Source organism: Labrus bergylta, chromosome 16 (assembly GCF_963930695.1).
Source record: "Labrus bergylta chromosome 16, fLabBer1.1, whole genome shotgun sequence".
In the NCBI taxonomy this organism is placed as follows: Eukaryota; Metazoa; Chordata; class Actinopteri; order Labriformes; family Labridae; genus Labrus; species Labrus bergylta.
In genome coordinates, this window is record NC_089210.1 from 22,492,611 (window position 1) to 22,511,644 (window position 19,034).

Consider the following 19,034-nt stretch of genomic DNA (forward strand, 5'->3'; position numbering starts at 1 on the left):
CTGTTCTTCCTCGACAATGTTAAAATGTTGCTAAAATAGTTTTTTTGCTCATGGTGGATTCATGTTGGTTCTCTGTAAATAATAAAACATCGAGTACATTCTAGACCTCTCAAGTGCTTTGAGATAACTGTTGCTAAGAATCAGTGCTGCACAAATTGATTGATTGATTGATAATCTCTTTTTTGATTATTGCAACTGTGAAAACTGCATTTTAATTTGAAGCTGGAAGGGGTTAAGCTAATATTTAGTACCATTTAATGAACTGTCATGTAGTTTAAGCTGACAATGCATCATATTGTTTTAACCTAAGTCTACAAAGTAACCAGTCGGTCTGAAGCACATCACATAGGGATCAAAATAAAACTAATTCCTGGGTTTAAATCTGTCTAAAAGGCCTTGGTCACACATTTTCCTCCTGTCTCTATCTCTCTCTCTCCCCCGTAAGATCTGTTGGCTACATGGCTGGAAAGCCCCAGCAGCACATCTCCACCACCAGCACTAACCACTGAGTTTTTTCCTGCAGACACAGTTTTAGACACACTAAAAGTCTCTCCAAAAGGCAGATTCAGTCTGAACTAATGAGATGCTTCAGCTGCAAAATGTGATTTACATGCAACATCAGTGAAATTTCATTTGCATTGCTTCAATTTATCAAGACAAGGCTTTGTGTAGTAGCCAAGGATTTGGGATAGTATTTACTTGGGAAATCGGAAATCTGTGTGGTAGCGGTATGTCAGCATTGCAGAGAGAGCGGGTGCAGTGGAGAAAATTCAAGCAGGCCTGTTGAAAAGCAGTGTGTTGAAAGGGACCTCAACGCCGACACACCTGATGTAAACACCCAGGTTCAAACATTGGAGAGGAGCCAAGCCGTCTGAGCTCATGTTACTTAAACAAACACGGAGGCACATGCACTGTGCACGCACTCTGCATTTTGAAGGAAGGCGTACAGTTCTAAGCGTGCCACAAAGAAAATATTCTGCATGTTCCTTTTTTCACTGCTGTCTCTTTGTGTCAAAGTCAATGACATCACATACCTGAGAAACAGTACTCCGTTCACAAAGGTGTCAGAGTTTAAAAAAAACAAAACATAAACAACACACATGAGCAATACTATGCAGACACATGAAGCAATGGGAGCAGAAATATGCCGTCTGACTTCCATACAGGGTGATGTGCCCTGCAGGTATTTCTGTGTCCTAAAAATGTAATCTGCTGCGGCATGTGGTGTTTTTGCAGGATTTCTCGTATTTACAATTGCTTGAGCCTTTCGCCTTAAGGCAGACATCGGTAATTAAAACATTGTGGGAGGTCCAGCACCAAAAAGTGATGGTCTTGGCAACCCCCCATTCCCCCTTGTCTACATCTTCAACTCCCCTTAAAAACAGATTTTTTTTTTCCCATTCTGGTGGAAGTTTGTTTCTAATATTGAGAAGAAGGAGTGGCCTAAAGCAGAGAGGTTCATGGCCATACTGGTTAAGTGTGGAGTGGTACCCGTGGGAAAAAAAAAAGGAGAGCAGGGACCTCGGATTGTGAAGAATATCTATAAATCAAGAGTGAATGGATCACAGAGAGTGGCCAGTGGTGAGCTGGCTGGGTGACTGTCAACATGTTTATCACCAGATGTGGCATGGAAAGTGGAAAAAAACACACAAACACAAAAAAAAAGAAAATGGCAGAGGAGAGATAGTTGTCGGAGTAATTTTTCCCCATATAAATGGTTTTGGGCTGTACTATTGTCTGTATATAAAGATGGACAATGCATCTCCACCACCTCTAATTATACACATATGAAGTCAAAGTCCACCAGGCAATATGTCAGACAGGCGCTGACATATTGCCTGCACAGTACAGATCAGTTGGTGGAGCCAAGGCGATGACCTCTTCTGCTAACCAAAACACACATTTAACTTACCGATAACTTAAAGATCCTCAGACTAATGAAGTGTTTTCTAAGAGCAGTTTTCCAGTGTTTTGGCATTGTGCGTACATTTTTCGTAGTGGGACTTACCTGAACTGGTGTCAGCTGGGCTCTGGGGTCAAACACTCGCAGCATCTTGTCCTAAACAGGTGGAAGAAAATGACACCATTAATGTAAGACTGGAGGAAAAATGAACATTATAACCCTTATAAAAGACAGTTTATTCAGGACTGTTGCATAAGACTGCACACGTTTAGGTGTCTTTTATAAACTTCTGTACATAAATTGCATTTTAATTCAGTGACAAAATGTGTGAATTTAAATATTGGACATTAATGGGAGATGAAAGTGCATTTGAAAGGTAGAGACTTCAAGCGCTCACAATGAAAGAGGGAGGGAATACCATGCTTCTCAGTTATTTTTATGGAATATAAAATGGACTTATGAAATATGAAAGCTAGTTATTAAAAACATGATTTAAGAATGACTCGTGAAGAATAACACAAACTCCTTCACTTATCATCGTGATCTCACTGATTCATCTGCAGCAAATCCAATGACCTCCCGGCGGCCTTGTGCGCCCTGAAACCGCCCAGCTCAAACACGAGTTACACATCAGTCACAGCAGCCAATCAGAGAGGCTCCAGCGTGATTGAGAGGAAATGGGGTCTAATGGGATCAGGCTGTGACCGGGACATGAGTGTCTGCAGCCGTGTCACTCAATACGTCTGTGTGACTGTGATCACAGCAAACACACGGGGCTGATGGCAGGTAATAAGTAGGGCTTAGACGGAGCCACGCACACACTTAACACACGCATTCACATGTCAAAGGGAATCAGAAGGCTGACAGTGACACAGTCAAGCACACATATAAAGGGGCAGCATGCTAAATTCTGCCATGCATACAATAAATACAGCTTTTTATATTTCAAGGGTGAAAGGGATGATCAATCAGGGCTTCAGCTTCTCTTTGAACTGCTTTCCTTAGCAATAAAAGAGGGGCTTTATTTGCTGTTTATTAGCTTCAATCGCAAACAAAGGGATTTCCTCAAGTGCCTTTTTTCAATCTGCCTCTCTCTCTCTCTCTCTCTCTCCCTCCCTCTCTCTCTCTCTGTGAATGTGTGGCCCACCCACGAATATGATGCCCCAAAGCTACATCTTCAGGGCCTATGTGACCTGGGCCTAAGCCAACAGCTCCAGAGCAGTGCTAGAACAACACACAAAGACATACATGCACATGCACACACACACACACACATTCACTCAGAAACACAGGCTTTGAAAACCACTGATCAATGGATGAGTCTCTATCAATGGCCTGACCATCTCTGACCTGCAAGGAATTCATCATTGATTTATCTTTCTACTCATTACTTTTTCTAAGGATGCTCATTAGCTAAAATAACATTTTTAAAGAATCGTCATTCCGACTCTATCCACTGTCCTGTCTCTCCAATTAAGGCCCAAACAGCCCCCCCCCCCCCCCCCAAAAAAAAAAGGTTGAATCAGCATTTCTCCCATTACCAGAGTTCTTTTTGCACAGGTACCAGCACCTCTACTTGAAATGGACTTTGTGAAATATCAACCCAAAGTTGGTCAAACAACAACATGAGGGAGGAAACTATCTGGCAGTGCAAACACACAGATGAGGGGCTGCAAATGGACAGATGTGACACACCGTGCGCACGCGCGCGCGCGCGCGCACACACACACACACACACACACACACACACACACACACACACACACACACACACACACGAAGAAAACCCACTCGAAAGCCTATGACAATAACTAATATAAACACTCACACACCACCTCAACTCATAAACGCACAGATAGAGGGGCCATCAGAGCCATGTGTGCATTTGTGTATTTGTACTTGTGTATGTGTGTGTGTGTGTGTGTGTGTGTGTGCTGAGGCAGCAGCTGTTTAATCAAAGTGACGGAGGCTCACTCTCAAGCTGCCGTTAATGAGTTTCACTGAGAGTTTGCTGCACACAACTTTCACATGTATGCAAACACACACATGGTCGCCGGGACTCTCTCACTCACTCATCAGCAAACACACTCTGCTGCCAGCCTCCCGTTCCCAGTCTCCCACGGTTACCAGTGACACAGCCTGTTGTGATTGGCAGTTTGAGGCTGCAGGATTTTGCTCATCCGTCCCCCTTTTTTGTGTGTGCTGAGGAAAATATGGTAAAAGGGAAGTTCTAATGAGTCTTTGAAAATTCAAGGTAAACTAGTGGAACATAAATCTGGTGGCACCTCATTTCTGAGCAGCGTACCGCCCTATCCTGTCCATCGGTTGGATAAACACACCCTTTCCTCCCTCTCTGCTCGTACTACCTGTGTGGAATTCTGTAAAATGAATGGCGCCTTTCTCCCTCCAAGCGTGTCATAAATATACATCTCTCTGGGTCCAAACGAGGCCTGTCATGAGTCCTGCTCTTCGGGGTGGTGGTCTCCCCTTCGTGTTCCCCCCTCAGCCATGTGCCCCAATGTTTACCCTTTGGGATTGCCGGGGGGACTGGACCCACATGTTGGTGGGCCCTATTTGCTTTAATAAGTTGGATTGGAGAGATTGAAAGAGGCCTTTTGGGTTAAATGACACCAGAGACCAACAGGGCAGGAACCTCGGAGGCCCCCGAACTCTGATCATGGCTACAAATCCCCCTCCCCCTCCCCCTCCCCCTCCCCACTCTGTTTCTTTTCAGGTGCCTTGTTCTTTAAGACTACATCTAAACGGGTGGCAGGGGGGATAGCTCTGGTGAGGATGATTATCCTGTCAAGGTGAACGTCAGGATTGGGACGTAGACTGTGATTGGTGGAGTAATTTGTTACCTGTCAGGGCTAAGACAAACAAAGGGGATTGGACTGACAAGCTCGGCTGTTAAAGAGGCACATGTGGAAGATTTTGGTGTCAAAGCTTATTCAAGAGCAAGAAAGCTCATCGTGCGTTGTCTGAAGTATTCACCAGAGGCCTCAGCGTCATTATCGCATCAATCAGGGTTCGACTTCGGCTTAAACAAGACACAAATACATAAAGATACAATATGTTAACTACAAATGTACAGATTGAGAAAATCAAGGCCGATATCATTGTTAAATGTAATTTAGCCGATTACCATGTCTGTTTTTTTTTTTATTAATATGTAGAACTGATTGCTTATTGCTTGTTATATAATACATTTTGTTATTACATGTCTAAGAACTTCTGAGACAAAAAACCCTCCCCTACTATATTTTAACAGTCAAACGTATCCCTAACTGTGAATCTATGCTGTTAATTTTTTATTTTTTTTGTAATGGCTTCATCAGACACCAACCGCCCTGCAGCAGTTTAAGACATTAAAAAAAAGACTTTGAGAGAAATTGTCAATCTTCATGCAGATTATCTGGTTTGCATTTGTAGCTCATAAAGAGGCATCAACATTCATTACAGTCTGTTTCACCACCAGTGAAAAACTCCTCACAGGAGCTTTAAATGCACACTTTGTTTATCTATATAAATGATGAAAAATCATTAAGCGCTCGTGTTTTTTCCTACAAAATAAGAACTCTTACAGTGGGCTTAAACATGGGATTAAGAAGTTTGCCGTCATTTAATCAATTAAATGTAATACGTATAAATTGGCTCCTGTAGTCGGTTAATGACAAATGATATCCTGATATCTGTCACCAGGGTAAGAATCGTCTGGTGCGTTCATCATATTTACTTGAAAACCCCTCAAACTCTTCCTGTAACTCAAACACATCCATGAAACAATTCCACCATAAACCTGACGTTCTCTGCACCCTGCTCATAAAGCCATACCCCCTCCCTCCTTCCTCACACTACATAAAAATATTAACAACCGAATGGAAAGGCCTTCAAGCTGTGTGATTATTTCCTAATAGCATGAATGCATTAAACTCTCTGCCCCCTCCTTGGCGTTTTCCTTTATGCTGCATGAATTCAAATACGAGATGGTCATTAATTCCTTTTTAGAGCAGCACAAGACAGGAGGATTTCAAAATGCATGCAGTGAGTGTGTACAGGGGAGACGAAGGTTAAGAGGTTAGGTGGGGTCGAGCAAAACAAAATCCCTTAGAGATGTATCCTTCACACACAGACCCTTTTTAGTGCCCTAAATAACAAATGAATACAGATAAACTATGACCTGCATCAACTGTGGCCAACTTTTAGTTCTTTGTCATCACTTTTATACTTTTAAAACAAACCAGCTGTTATCTTTGACGTCACAGGGCTTTCAAAGTTTATTGTTTTTTTCCCCTCTACATGTTCCAATGTGTGATATGATCCCCTCCTTTTTTTTTATGCGCCATAACCTTGTTGACATTTTGATGGAATAAACCCCATGTAAATAAATAAGGAGCAGCAGCATCCAATGAACGGCATACTGAGCTCAATGTAAACCAATGGCTACATCTAGTGGTCACTTCTTGCAACTGCAGCTCTCACACCTCACTCGACAGAGCAATAAAGTAGGAAAATGGGATTAAAACAAAAGAGAAATTTCGCTGTATCATGCGTGAAAATTAGAGGTGAAGCAATGCAGGTTGTTGCAGTGTTTGTATGGTGTGGTGTGAGTTCTCCTCACCTTACAGGAGGTGGCCAGCAGGGAACCGTCCTGTTTCCAGCTCAGACTCTGCAGCTGGTCACTGTGCTGCTCCAGGACTGTGAACACACACACGTCGATCAGAGAGGAAGGTGAATAGAGGAAAGGACTAAGGGACATCTTGAATAAGGTTTAGAAAAAGAGGAACCGATGCAACACAGTGTGAACACAGAATGATGACACATGTACGGACAAGACACAAATGAAAGACCATAAAAAATGTAAGAGAGAGAGAAAAAAAATGCAGGGAGGAGATGAAGCCATAAATCAAGCAAGAAAAAAAGTTATTAAATAATAATACAGCATACATAGGATTTACAACTAACAATGAGTCATATCAGAGAAATGAAGAGCGTGACACATATAAAGCCGCAGTGCTGTAGGTGAGCACAGCACGAGTGATTTTTTTCAGTTTGACACCAAACAGATGAATAAAGAGGAAAAGTGCACGTATGAACTGAAACCCAAACATCACTGAAACACACATTTTTAAAGTTCAAACATTGTCCCTCAGTCACATATTAATGAGGAATGAGGGTGATGAAAGCTGGTGTGTGGGGGCACAGCGGAGCGCATGAAGAGTTGGATCAGCAGTGAGCAGCAGCCAGGCCAGCTGTCATGGACTTTGGGTAGGGGGGCAAAGTGTTTGTGGTTGTGGGTTGTGGGGGGGAGTTGATGCCAGAGGATAGTGTGATCACATCCTGAGGCCAGTCTGTGGAGACCGGGACCAGGACTGCAAAACCAAAACATTACCTCTGCTGCTCCGACCCCACGGAGCCACAGGGCTGAAAAACGTAGGCAGGGTCAGTCAGACAGTCCCAGACGAACAAAAAAAAAGCACTTCACTCAACTCCACATTTATAAACTCATAAAACAAAACAGGCCAGAACGGAAAAAAAAAAAACCTTAAGACTTACTGACAGAGACTGAAATGTTAGATGTAATCGACAGTGCATGATGTACAACAAAGACTTGGACAGAAATAACATTCAGTGTTTCAATCTAAACTGTGCACACAAACAGATGTGTTCCCACATGTGGCACTCGCTTAGCTACCTGCCAGTGGCGCATCCTGGCGGCTGGTGTCCCATATCAGGGGCGACTTGTTGGCGCCGACAGCCAGCACGCCAGAGGAGGTGGGATGGAAAAGCACCAGCTCCAGCCTGCCGTGACCCGGATGCAGGGTGAGCTCTGGACTGCTGGGCTGCTGCAGCTCTGGATCGCACAAACGCCACAGCTTCACCTGAGCACACAGACAGAGGGAAATCTCTTTTACCACACCTTCCAATTCAGTCCCATTCTACCTCCTACCTTTGGTGGAAATATGCTCAAATCTCAGTGAATGTCTGCTCCTTTGAACGTTAGAAGACAAAGGAATGATCGCTGTGCTGTGACAGCTGTTCTTTAAAAAGCCACATCAGACAAGTCAGCTGGTATTTCTGGATGTAATGAGATCATTTCAGTCAGTAAAAACACATTCCCTTGATCATATTTCACACGTTCACTCATTTCCACTTTAATTTATTTGCTTAACACTGCTCAGTATGGGAAACTAGATTCCCTGTTGGACAAGGATGAGAGGAATCGGTCGTGTGCTGCAAATTCCAGGCACTGCAGAAACCGTTGTGTGTGTGTGGATATAGGTTTGTGAGTGTTAACACAGGCTGTGGAGGTTAACCGAGCTGCTGAGTCTGAAGATGCAGAACCAAACTCAGCAGATTCTTGTAAGCTCGGACACCTGTGGCTGAGGATAATGTGCTGAAACGAGGGAGTCTTAAAAATGTTTTAAAATAAGATCAGAAGCCGGGCCAAGAGGCACAAAGCCAGAGAGGATTTATATACGTTTAAAAATAAGAAGATAATGGGGCGCGCTGGTGGCGCAATGGTTAGGGCGCACATCCCATGTGTTGAGACTCTCGTCTCGAGCGGTAGGCCCGGGTTCACTTCCACCCGCGGCCCCCTTCCGCATGTCATTCCCCGCTCTCTCTCCCTGGTTTCCGACTCTATCCACTGTCCTCTCTCTGCATTAAAGGCACGAAAAAGCCCAAAAAAAATATCTTAAAAAAAAAAAAAAGAAGAAGATAAAACAAGATCAATACTGATAATGACAGAGAGAGGAAGGAATGAAAGAGCTCACCGTTTCATCACTGGAGCATGTCACCAAGAGACTTTCATCAAAAGGAGAGAAGTCCATATCAGTCACCAGATCTGACAGAGACGAGCGGAGACATGACGGAGAAAAACAAACACAAGTTAGTTTCATTTCTCAGCTGTGAAAGATACAAATCTGGAAGCCATATTTGATGCAGATCTTTGTTTTGATTTTAATCTTGAATATACTGTCAGCTCCTGCTTCTTCCATCTCAAACACATTTCCAAAATGAACTCATTCCTATCTCTCTTGATTTGCACAAAGTTAAACGTGCTTTTGATTTTTCCTTGTTTAGATTATTGTAACGCACTTTGAGTGTGGTATCAGTCAGACTCCAGTTAGTTCAGAACTAGAATTTATCAGGGACCCACAAATAGAATAGAAGTTTATTTATGAAGCACATTTAATTACAGGTAAACTCAATGTGCTATACATTGAAGATAAAAAAAAAGAAAAATGGAATACAAGAGACAAAATAGCTGTCTCAACAATCATGAATATGATACAAATATCAAATTAGGAACGTCCTCGGTTCTTTTGTTTAAGATTAATTTTTGGGCTTTTATGCCTTTGTTAGAGAGACAGAACAGAGGGTAGAGACGGAAATCAGGCCAATCATCAGAAGAAAAAACTACCTGAATGGCAGGAGATCTGGGTGAGCGTCCATTGGCCATCTGAAGCAGGTTTGACTGAGGACAGGCCCAGTATGCATCCACCTGCAGAAAGATGCACAGAAAATCTTCATTCATCACACTGCTCGCACTCATTAACGTAATACTGTGAAAAAATAAAAACTTTATTTATAAAGCACTTCTCCACAAGTTACAAAGTCCTTCTCCATTAAAACAAGGCAAATACGTAAAAGTAAATACACAAATAAGAAAACAAATAAATGTAATAGATAAATAAAACACCAAATATCAATCAATAAAAAGCCAAATAGATTAATTTAAAAAAGAAAACGTGGTGAAAAATAACAATAAAGCCAACAGTTTAAAAAAGCATGTTTTAGAAAAGTATTTCCTTTGCATTTTTTACATTCTCAGCTTCTTAGATGTAGACATGTGGCAAACAGACAAGTATGGTGCTGAAATCACAACAGTGGATTCTTCTGTCTACATGAAGCAGACATTATTTTCACTCTCTCTCTCTCTCTCTCTCTCCCTCCCTCTCTCTCTTTACTTACCGGCCTGCTCGGTGTTGAAAACCACAAACTTGGAGCTGGCTTTGATGTGGTTCCCCTGGGAGGAGAAGGAACCAGCTCGGACATTGTTGATCCATCCCTTGATTTAAAGACACAGAACACACTTATGAGGGATTAAAAAACAAACAAAGGATGAAGTGTTGAAAAAGATCACAGAATGATGGACATGAAAAATGACTACAATCCTCAGTGCTGATGGAAGATAGAATTGTTTTTAATTTGTCATTAGTTCTTATTTCACTTTTTGTTTTCAATGTCAAAGCTGGTTTGTTTGTTTAGTTTAGTCTTTATTTTATTATTTTTATTATTATTATTATTATTTTTATTTTATAAAGGAAAATGTTTCTGACAATAGTGTTCCTTCTTTCCTTAGTTTTTGTTAAGGATAATGACCTCGGGAAAAAAACAACAGAACTTTCTCATATTGTTACAAAGAGCACAAGTGAATAGTCTTGGCTGGAATGAAATAAATGAAATAAATAAAGTGAGCTACGGATTAAACAGGAAGGATCTGGCTGGGAGCGTGCACACATAAGTGCTTCTGAATGAGCCAGTGTCGAGGAAGTGGAAGGGCTCCCTGCGTCGCACAGCAGACGCTCTTAAAACCTCTTTCATAAGTTTAACAAGGCAAAGGCAGCGAGAGGACAGAGTGTTCAACATACTGCTGCGCTACTCCTCCGAAAAACTCTCAGCGCTGTTTGAGGGGCCGAACGTGGAGCTGCAGGAGGGCACTTAGCAGTTGAAACAGCTCTGCTGGGAATAATGCAATACTTCCTTTATTTATGCACTCATGTATTGAAAGCACAGTAAAGAAGCATGCTTCTATTATGGCAGGATTACATTTTCTGCATGTGCATCTTTAAATGCAAACATATGACTGTGGTGTGACAGAAGCTGAGTCCTATACCACTGACTGATTTATTCTGAGATAGACGTGAAGAATGTTATAATTATTATAATAACTCCCAGGATTAAAAATCATTACCTCCACCATTGGTGCATAAGAGTCTTTTTCTACTTTGTATACAAATTATACATTTGACCATGACTGTGAACATTTAGGGCTATTTGACTCTAAAGGAAAGTCCAAACTCAGGATTGTCTTCCCTTCATAAATCTACTTGGATGATGGTGTATGAGGTCTGTGATGTTTTTTTCTGTATTTGGGTGTTTTTCCAAGGTTTACAGAGTCAGTCTGAACAACTTCTGTTGCTAATCCATGAACAAATCCATGATCAGAAAGAGGTTTGGCACCAAAAAGCGTGCTCACCAGCCAAATAAGATTTGACTAAATGAATACCCAAACCACTCCTGTGACTACTAACGTAAACCAAGTGGAGTTCAAACTTTTCTGAACAGTATGAGTAGAAAACAACTCGGTCGTCTTTGGTTTGGTGTGCGTTTCTAGCCCCATGAGTCTGCTTCTCTCCCTTCCTGCTCCTGTCCCCGATTTCTCTTTTATATAATGTTTGATGACATGACAGCTCCCTCCATCACATGACTCCAGCCACACTCACCCACATTCACTGGCCTGTTAACATGCACAGCAGCAAAGCACCACCTGCTGTCTAAGATGTGTGCAGAGATTGGAGAGACACCAATAACATCCAATATCTCTGGACATGCCAGACATTTTCCTGCCTCAGTAAAAACAAAGTGTGTGTGTGTGTGGGGGGGGGGTTACATAATCCACCTCAGCAAGGAGAGCTGCAGGCGTTGCAACTTCAAGCAGATGGGTCCAGAGCAGAGAAGAAGAAAAATGACAGATTTGTATGCAAGACACTGTAGTGCCGTCCAGACATGTCGCCTCTTGCAGCCTACAGGACAACCATCACTCAAATACAAGAGGAACTATTGCTGAATTCACCTTTCAAATCGTTATCTTTCCTTTTTACTGACAGAGTAAGTCTGTGCAGAGCAAACACAGCTCCGTCATAAACCGTGCAATACACCACATGATGTTTTAGAAGAAAAGGGAAAAACTAGGTTAGCATTGCTGGAATAGCATGGTGATGGGCGTCACTACAAATTCCGAAGAGGGTTAGCAGCTCTCTTCACCCACATGGCTGGCAGCACATAGTTCGTGTGAACACTTGTGAGTTGGTTCGTGTAGTTCTCTTATTACTATGCAGGCTACCAGATGCAGGAAGTTCAACATCCCTTGCAAGGCAGGCGTTCCCCCAAAACACCACTTAACCAGCATAGCTCATAATAACCAAAGCTAATGTTAGCAAGACAAGACTGGCAGGCGCTCGGCAACTACTCACATCTTTCTTGGCAATGCTCGGTGTGGTGTTTTTGAATTTGGAGGTCTTAAAGCGATTCATGCTGCCCTCTCAAATTGACTTTCGTGCCTTCCGGGTGTCTCTGTCGAGCTGGTTGGTACTCAGCAAAGAGAGAGAGAGAGGACTCCTGCTATAGTTGACAGTTCAGTTTTAGTCAGCTGGTGTTCGCTCGCTTTGCTCCACCGAGCTGCCCTCGTGGGCGGTGTCTCACGTTAAAAAGCTCGTGAAAACACCGCACTGTCTCGCGCTACCCCGGGTCATAAAACACGTGCATCCGATATTTTACTTGACACTTCTGATACTTGTCCACGCAATAACACTAATGCTTCAATTCGCCAAGGCATTCCTATTCCTATTGTTTGTCTGTAGGTGGCGCTTGTGTTGAGTTTATAACAGGAACATTAACATTTAGGACTGGAGTTCAGCATCTCGTTTTTCTCAGGAGTGCATCCTCTTGACTCAAACAAAATATCTTTGCGTCTTTGATTACGCCCACTGTGTCGCAAGGCGCATGCGCAGTGAGCCTGGGGTATAGCTTCTTGTGGAGGAAATGATGGCGTCGTCGGCAGCCCGCTGTTCCTCACGCTGGATTACAGTTTTCGTGTCCTCTGGACGACGCAGGGCCGCCGGTGCGGTTGTCTGCGCCGGGCACGGAGGAGCTCGCAGTGTGTCGACCCTGGGAGGGCAGAAACTGTGGCGGGGAGGGAACCTGATGTGTGGAGGAGCCGGGAAAGCGTTGACATTGAGAGGACTGTCAGGTGAGGTGGTGTGTTACCCATATGGCCTAGGCTAGGCTAAGCTAGGCGTCTACTTATATGATACGATGTGATATAACTACATTATCTCAGCTTGATTAAGGCTAAATCGAGCAGTACAGATGTTATGAACTTTGTTTTTTATGCTTGCAGAGATAGAAATGTGATGCAGTCAGTTTGGCTAACTGGTTTGCAGCCATTAAGTTGAACTTGCAAGGTGTGGATACCACAGATCCTGTTCTTTCTCTCTCCAGGAGTCAGGACTGTATTTTCTAACTTGTTTTGTTGCCAACAACCAGCTGTTATTGCTATTGGTAGAGCGATAAGTACATTATCACACAGCAAGTACATGATGTCCAGCTTTGTTTCCAGAACCTTCTTACAACTTCATCAGATATTCACCAGTTTGCAAAGACATGAAGCCTCAGCAATACAGACATGCAAAATGAAATACCTTTCTATTGACAAACATCTAATTTAATAAAATATAAGTAAAAACAAGTTACTAACACCTTTCGACTGTCATGGCGTCTGTTTACTTACCCTTGTACCCTGTTTTACACTTTTCAGCTCTCAAATCCCCACATGCTGTCGGCACTCTGTCCTTTCACACAAGTGCCCCCGCTAGCAGCAAGCAGGACTTCTACCAGGTCCTGGGCGTACCCCGCTCAGCAACCCAGAAAGAGATCAAGAAAGCCTACTACCAGGTCTGCTCCCGCCTGTCGTCACGCGTCCACAGCTCGGGTTGGCTCTCAGATAACCAATCGCCGCAGTAGTTGACAGCGTGTTTGTGTTTGTTGTCCCTCAGATGGCCAAAAAGTATCACCCTGACACCAACAAAGAAGACCCTCAAGCCAAGGAAAAATTTGCTCAGCTGGCTGAAGCTTATGAGGTTTAGTGTCCGTCTTTATCTAAGCTCACGCTGATATGTCCCCCCTGTGTGTTCTCCTCATAGTCTATGGACTGTTACAGCTTCAGGGGATTAAATAATGAACCTCCGCTTCCATGTTTCTCTCAGATCCTTAGTGATGAAGGAAAGAGGAAGCAGTACGATACATATGGCTCGGCAGGCTTCGACGCTGGTCAGGCCGGCGGAGGGCAGCAGTACTGGTCAGGGCAAGCCCAGAACGTAGACCCAGAGGAGCTCTTCCGGAAGATCTTTGGGGAATTTTCTGGAGGCAGAGGCTTTGGAGACTTCAACGCCATTTTTGATCAGCCACAGGAGGTATGTTGTACACACATCTGGTTCCCATTTGGCTATATCTATTGGTGCATGCTCAGATTCAGAATGATGAACACATTTCAACCCTCCTCTTTATTTTGTTTGACACAGTACTTCATGGAGCTGACATTTACTCAGGCAGCAAAAGGGGTCAACAAAGAGATGTCTGTTAACATCGAAGCAGCCTGCCAGCGCTGTGATGGAAAAGGCCACGAGCCCGGCACCAAGGTCGAGCACTGCCACCACTGCAACGGCTCGGGCATGGTAAGCGCTCGGACACGCCGCTTCTTTTTGTGTTGTCAGCAACCATTAATTCATATTTCTGTTGTATAAAAACAGCAGATTTCAGAGGGTTCTAATGAACTTCGGAGCTTCTTTTTTTTTAATCTTCCACTCATCTCCAATCTGTGTTCGAATTTCTGCAGGAGACGGTGAACACGGGCCCGTTTGTGATGCGCTCCACATGTCGTCGCTGTGGCGGCAAAGGCACAGTCATCTCCTCCCCCTGTCACTCCTGCCGCGGGACGGGACAGACCAAGCAGAAGAAGACTGTGATGGTCCCTGTGCCTGCAGGTCAGTCTCTCCTGAGAGCGTGTTAATAAGCACAAACATGATTCAGTCAGTGATTTAATTTTATTCAGCATTTATACAAAATTGCATAAAAATACATGCATTGTTGAATATCATTCATAATTTGGATGCCAGCTCATAGATTTCACTTGTTGACCGGGTTTCTTTTTTAAATGCGCAGTAATCGCAGCGGTATTTTACTGACAAAATATGTTTCTCAGCCAGAATTCCAAAATTAGAGTAAAAATAATTTTAATGTTCAGGATAAACCTACAAATTTTCCTTGCATTTTCCTAAAAACTTAACAGACTGAAACTGAAAAAGAGTATTGTATTTGATACATGCATGTTTGAGAAGAGTTTGATCCTTCACTGTAGGTTGATCTGGAGGTTTAGGCTCAGAAATAAAAAGAACATTCTGAGGATAAATAAAGCAGATAATGCTGAAATCAATCAATAATTTCTCATATCGAAGGACAGGATCAGCCGGCACAGACTGAAATGTACCATGATGGGAGGTTTCAACCAATCAAAGCGACTAAAACATGTAATGTAGCTGCTGCTAGGCTAAATAGCTGGTTTGAACCTTCTATGAACAGGACTTCTAGTTAAAGACGATAGACTTGTTGGCATGATATTTGTGTGTCATGTGAATGATTACAGCTAATACTGACACAGTAGGTGAGTCACATCAGCAGCAGCCATGTTTGTTGTTTTGGAATAAAAGCAGGGCTTTAACCTGCCCCATATAAGATAAACAGTTGTTACTGACCCAGCCTGGATCAAGCTGACCAGAGATCTGTCTGAAGCAGAGAGGAAACAGATACCTTAGCTGCAGAACTGGAACAGTAGATGATGTTTTTTTTTTGTTTTTTTTTGTTTTTTCACTTCAGGTCCTAATCAACAAACTGTTTTTTTTGTTTCTCTTTTTCTTGAAGGCGTGGAGGATGGTCAGACAGTCAGAATGCCAGTCGGTAAGAAGGAGGTCTTCATCACATTTAGGGTGAGTATCTTCACTGCTTATTTAGGATGTAGATGTGATACAAATGGATACCAAGAGGTGCATGTTCACCTCAGAGCTGAGATCATTTATGTATGTTTGTTGAAGTCAGTGTTGAGACAAGCTAAAGGCTGAGCTGACTGAGTTCTTTGACTTCAACCTTTTTTATAACGTCTTAAAATCTTATGTTTTATAAACGTTGATTGTGACGTTTTTTTTTTTTTTTCTGTGTGCAGGTCCAAAAAAGTCCAGTGTTCAGGCGGGAAGGCGCAGACATCCACTCTGACCTTTTAATCTCTGTGGCACAAGCTATCCTGGGCGGCACGGCCCGGGCACAGGGCCTCTATGAAACACTAAATTTATCAGTAAGGAGACATGTACATTCAGAGGCTTCACCTCTCAAGGGAAAACATTTCAAAATATAAATGAAATGAGAAATGACTGGAATGTGTTTGTGCTCAGATCCCTGCAGGCATCCAGACTGACCAGAGGATACGTCTAGGGGGGAAGGGAATCGCCCGTGTCACTGGCTATGGCTTTGGAGATCATTATGTGCATGTCAAAATTAAAGTACCCAAGTAAGACTCCACTCAAGGACATTTTGATCGGTTATAAATTGACTGATGAAGAAATTGTTTTCCAATCACAACGATCACAAAGCCTTTGTCTTCATGTGCAGGACACTCACAGACAGACAAAGAAGTCTGCTCATGAGCTACGCTGAGGACGAGACGGACGTGGAGGGGACGGTGAACGGGGTCACAGCCACCACTACAGGTAAGAGGACAAGCTCCCTGACTTTATTCTTCTTACCTCACTCTATCTATAGAGGCCTCTTTATACATCTCTGATCTACTGAAGTGGGGTTTTAGGAAAGGAATCTGTACTTGGTTGCAAGCCTGGCTGATGCAGTGTTCATCTCTGTCCAGGTGGGGGCAGCAGTGGTAAGCGGTCTGAAACAGGGCAAAGCGGGCATGACGAGAAAGAAGGAGATTTGAAACAAGAGGGGGGCTTCTTCTCCAAATTAAAGGGATTGTTTAGTTCTTCATGACAGCCACAAACCAGGTAGGACTGGTTTTGATTTACCTCCCCAGTTCCACTTTTCCTGTCTCGTCCTTCACAGATAAATGATACAACACTCTGTATTTATGAAGCACTTTGAGTTATCTGGTTTGTGGCTGTCACTTTAAACCTTCATGCATGTCAGTCTTAGGTTTCCAGATTGTCTGCTCAGAGTCTTTTCTATGTTTTGTTTCTTCGGTTAGAGCTGCCTCTACAGTAGACCTGCACGGTATGAGAAAAGTATGACATGATGCGATATCATTGGTCAATATCACGTTAGTAATATTAAAATGCAACAAACAGATATGAAAGACTACAACTGAGTATCTATATCAGTTTTCACTCATGCACTCCTGAAAGTTTCAGGACAGGCTCCGCTGAAATCTTCCTGACTTGCCTGTTCACACATGATGCATCTCACAGCGGGAGACTTTCCCTGAAACATGGGAGGGGGTGCGGTCCCCCTCAATGCTACTTGTAATTGGATGTATTCACATTTTTCTTTCTTTCACACATGCAGCTCACCCCAAAAATGTCATGAAATGTTCAGGAGTGTTTGTGTATGTCTGAAAACGCCATATGTCTCTCTGCTGTTCTTCATGATTTACACAAAAGAACACAGGTTTGCAATTTGTCCCTCCTTAATCCAAAAATAAATAAATACCCTCCATCTAATAGATCAAATGTTAATATAAGTGAGAAAGCTTTGCTTACTCACATCAAATCATTGTTCTTCTCTTCATGTCTTGTGTGACGTGTTTATTGCAAATGCTCATATATTGCATTAATGATGAGTTTGGGGATTAATTGTGCAGACCAAGACAAATTCCTATCAACTGTATTGTTGAAGTGGCTCTTAATAAACTTGAACTTGAACCTACTTAACAGCTTTATATTTGTCCTTTCTCTGCAGGTAAAAGATCATCCTGGAACTGAGAAGCTTCGTTAGTAGGCATAAGGGAGGACAGAGTGAATCAAGAAGCAGCCACTTTATGAAGCGACAGGCGGTAAGAGGAGTGTTTGGAGGAGGCTTGCAAAAGGTTCTGGTTGGATCAGTGAGGACCTAACTACCCACACAGCCCTGCAGTGAACAAGGCACAACATAACCTGCTCCGTGAATCCACATATATGAGGACTTTTCCAGGCGTGCCAGTCACTTCTCCGTCAACAAAGACTTCTATCATTTAATGTAGCAGTAAGTGCATGATGGTTTTCTGTCAATCCTGAAAGAAAAACAGAATCCAAAGTGCTCAGAAATTAATTATTGTATGAAAAAAAAGACTACAAATGGATACAGTCAACAGTTCTATCCGGGATTAAATGAATCCCTTCCAGTCATCAATCCTTTTTTGGTTCTGTATGTTTTGGTTGTTTTCTTTCCCTCCAATGGACGCTGCTTACAGGTTGAACATCACCGGAGAACATGTTTACCTCTCTGTGTAGCTGTTACAGATTAAATCTGCGTCTGTGGAGGATAGTGTGACTCCCGTCTTCGAGGACTGAACTGTGTGAAGTTAACATTCTTGACGCTGTCCTTCCTTTAGCTCCTTTGCATTGTGCACCTTCATCATATTTGTACATAGACACCTGTGGATCATCTGACTTTATCAATCTGTCACATATACTGTACATCGATAATAAAACTATGGTCTGCCAAAATCCATTGTTTTAATATAAATCTCTGTGGAGGAAGCAGAATACTCAGACTTCATCTAGGGCTAACTATATTATACATTTTCTAGATTTATTCATGGGTGTCTGTTTGTACCTTTATGGGAGAGACAAGACAGTGGATAGTTTAAGAGTGGGAAAAGGAACCACAGGTCAGATTTGAACCCAGGCTGTCCGCTTGAAGGTCTATGGCCTCTATACAATGGGCGTGCAAACTAACACTCAGCCACAGGCGCCCCAAATGTTTCTATATATTTTGTTCACCAATGATCCATAATAAACTGAAAGCTAAAAAACAAACTGCTGCCAACAAACTCATAAGATTTTAACACCACAGAGGTAAAGTAGTCTTTTTTTTTTTTTCGTCATTGGGTTATCTCAGAAACTAGCCTGTGTTTTTCATTTTCAATAAAAATAATGTTCCTGTCACATTCTTTCTACAACTCTTATTTGTCTATCAAGTCATTAACAGAGGGCTACTGCATGTGAGGTTTTCAGCTAATGCTAACTTGGCTACAGTTACAATTCTGTAATATTTCATTGTAGCATGCGAGCATTGTCATTTTCCATTA

General features: G+C 42.6%; 2 protein-coding genes across 2 annotated transcripts in view; one reads left to right on the forward strand and one right to left on the reverse strand.

Annotated features, from left to right (window-relative positions):
* coro7 (coronin 7) overlaps window positions 1–12,388 on the reverse strand; it is a 110,984-nt gene extending 98,596 nt beyond the window's left edge. The window contains exons 1-7 of the mRNA XM_020647024.3: window positions 12,166–12,388; window positions 9,881–9,977; window positions 9,330–9,410; window positions 8,680–8,750; window positions 7,599–7,785; window positions 6,525–6,601; window positions 2,009–2,059 (exon numbers count right to left, since the gene is read on the reverse strand). Coding sequence (XP_020502680.2) covers window positions 2,009–2,059; window positions 6,525–6,601; window positions 7,599–7,785; window positions 8,680–8,750; window positions 9,330–9,410; window positions 9,881–9,977; window positions 12,166–12,225 — 624 coding nt within the window. The 5' untranslated portion in view covers window positions 12,226–12,388. The remainder of the gene's footprint in view (window positions 1–2,008; window positions 2,060–6,524; window positions 6,602–7,598; window positions 7,786–8,679; window positions 8,751–9,329; window positions 9,411–9,880; window positions 9,978–12,165) is intronic.
* A 326-nt stretch (window positions 12,389–12,714) lies between these two features.
* On the forward strand, window positions 12,715–18,891 carry dnaja3a (DnaJ heat shock protein family (Hsp40) member A3a). The gene is made up of 11 exons (XM_020648634.3): window positions 12,715–12,941; window positions 13,509–13,645; window positions 13,747–13,830; window positions 13,957–14,163; window positions 14,272–14,424; window positions 14,586–14,733; window positions 15,668–15,732; window positions 15,966–16,094; window positions 16,192–16,307; window positions 16,409–16,506; window positions 17,705–18,891. Exons 1-11 carry the CDS (start codon window positions 12,734–12,736, stop codon window positions 17,725–17,727), a joined length of 1,368 nt encoding a protein of 455 aa, XP_020504290.1. The 5' UTR covers window positions 12,715–12,733; the 3' UTR covers window positions 17,728–18,891.
* Window positions 18,892–19,034: the final 143 nt, after the last annotated feature.